General features: G+C 38.7%; 1 protein-coding gene across 1 annotated transcript in view; it reads left to right on the top strand.

The window, feature by feature from the left end:
* Positions 1-374: 374 nt before the first annotated feature.
* The window catches only part of tax1bp3 (Tax1 (human T-cell leukemia virus type I) binding protein 3), a 5,863-nt gene continuing 4,054 nt past the window's right edge, over positions 375-2,183 (top strand). Inside the window, exons 1-3 of the mRNA XM_016575556.1 lie at positions 375-652; positions 1,321-1,440; positions 1,540-1,617. Of these exons, the coding sequence (XP_016431042.1) occupies positions 614-652; positions 1,321-1,440; positions 1,540-1,617 (237 nt within the window). The 5' untranslated portion in view covers positions 375-613. The remainder of the gene's footprint in view (positions 653-1,320; positions 1,441-1,539; positions 1,618-2,183) is intronic.

Genomic DNA, 2,183 nt, shown 5'->3' with positions numbered 1-2,183 from the left:
GCGTTTTGCAAATCTTCCCACATCGTGACGTAGGTATGTGGGGGCGTGTTAGAACGAGCCGTTTTAGGTAGGAGTGGTTGACTTAACTTTTATAAAGAATATCTCTTTGGATTTGAGACTTTAGTCTTTGCAACTTTACAGATCTTCTTTATGCACCAAGAGCTTGTAACACTCCAAAGAGAAAGGAAAAATTTTAATCGCATCATACGACCCCTTTACGGGCGTAATATATAAGTAGTAGGTACATTGGGACGCAGCATTGGTCACATATGAATAATGATCAAAATGCGCCATCTGCTGGTGAGTCCGTGCTGGTACTTGTTTAAATGGTACTGCAATCACTGTTTTACTCGAATATATACCCATAAATAAGTCGCATCAACAATTACACGTGCTCAACTGATAAATATGGTTAAGTAAATGGACGAACAATATGAGAGAAGTGTAATGTGGACTTGAGGGCAGGGTTTGTGTAGCGCAGCCCAGCCCCAACATGACACACAGCCAAAGAGGAGGAACCAAACACACTCACTCGAGTTATTATCAGTGAAAATTACTCCACTAAACACCCAAGAGCCCCAACGGGGAATAAACGTTTTATAACAAACAGAAAATGTCGTTCATCCCCGGTCATCCTGTCACAGCAGTTGTGGTGAGTTTGCGCTCAGTATGAGAAAGTTTTTGCACTAGCATAAGTGTCTTCAGCTTTGTGTGCGGAGCTTTAGTGTTTTTAATGCTGACAGTGATTCATTTAATATCGTTTGACTGGGAAGGCGATCAATTTAAACATGATTATTGTTCCCAATACTAATCTATGTCATGACAGGACAGTTTGGTTAAGTTTATTTGAGTTTAAGTTAACAGTCGATATAGTGGAAAGGGTCAGCACGCTAAGCTAACGTTAGCCAGGAGCGAACAAAGTGACCAATAGTTAATTATTTATTTACTGTTCTATTTATTTATCAGATTATAAATAAGTAATATGTTGCAAAATTACCAGTCATTTTTGGGATCCAATTAATATTAAATGATGAATTTAATTATTCTTTTGTATTATATTCAATCTGATCTGATGTCACTCAGGTGTGAAGTAAGTAGGTGTGGTTAATGTTGCTGTTCAGGTAGTGCTGCCATATATGGTCATAAACAGCTGTGCCATAGGATCTGTCTTAAATCCTAGTTAGCCGCCTACCTAGACAGTAGTTTTGGGCATCGTTCTCAGAAATGCTGCCTGTGTATATAGCTAACTACTTTTGAGACACATACTTAGTGTGCCTGCCTTATAACTCAGCTGTCTTGTTTTTCCTCTCTGTGTTTCAGCAACGAATTGAGATTCACAAACTACGGGATGGTGATAATTTAATATTAGGATTCAGCATTGGAGGGGGAATCGACCAAGATTCAAGCCAGAATCCTTTTTCTGAAGACAAGACAGACAAGGTGAAAAATCATGTTTTGTAAAATTATTTGTATTTAGAGGGAGACATTTTCCTCCTTTGTCTTTCAGAGGTGACTCTTCTAACTTTATGTATGTCGCAGGGCATCTACGTCACACGCGTGTCTAAAGGTGGACCTGCAGAGGTGGCTGGTCTCAGGATGGGAGACAAAATCATGCAGGTGAGAGATCCAGACCTGTCAGCCATAATATAAGAAATTATTGTATGTGATTCCTCGCGGTGATGGAGAGTTTTGTTCAGGTCACAAAACCAAATGATTCCTGATTTTACTGAATGATCCTCCACTAGAGGGCGCTGTGGGCATTATTATCTTTCTATTTTTTTTTTTTTCATTTAGTGATACTTAATACTTGATGATAAAACTTAATAGCTCATTTCTGTCATTATTTACTCACCTACCGTCCTGCAGACTTCAGTTCCAACCGTTTTGACGCTCGTAAATATGGCATGACAGATTGCTGTAGCGCCTCAGTTTAAGCGGCAACACGGAGCATGAGTCAGTATGTTGAAAGATACAATATAACCAGAGGCAGGACAAAGTACACAACTCCATTACTTAAGTGAAAGTACAGATACTGCTGGTCAAATATTACTCCATTACAAGTAAAAGTTGTAAAGACAGATTTTTACTTAAGTAAAAGTACAGAAGTACTTGCTTTTAAAAGTACTTAAAGGCAGAGTAAGTGATTTCTGGTAGCCAATGTTGATATTTGAAATCACCAAAAC

This window comes from Sinocyclocheilus rhinocerous, unplaced genomic scaffold (assembly GCF_001515625.1).
Source record: "Sinocyclocheilus rhinocerous isolate Xijiao unplaced genomic scaffold, SAMN03320098_v1.1 scaffold324, whole genome shotgun sequence".
Classification (NCBI taxonomy): domain Eukaryota; kingdom Metazoa; phylum Chordata; class Actinopteri; order Cypriniformes; family Cyprinidae; genus Sinocyclocheilus; species Sinocyclocheilus rhinocerous.
Note: the sequence above shows the minus strand (reverse complement) of the source record. Positions and strands in the feature narration are given on the sequence as shown.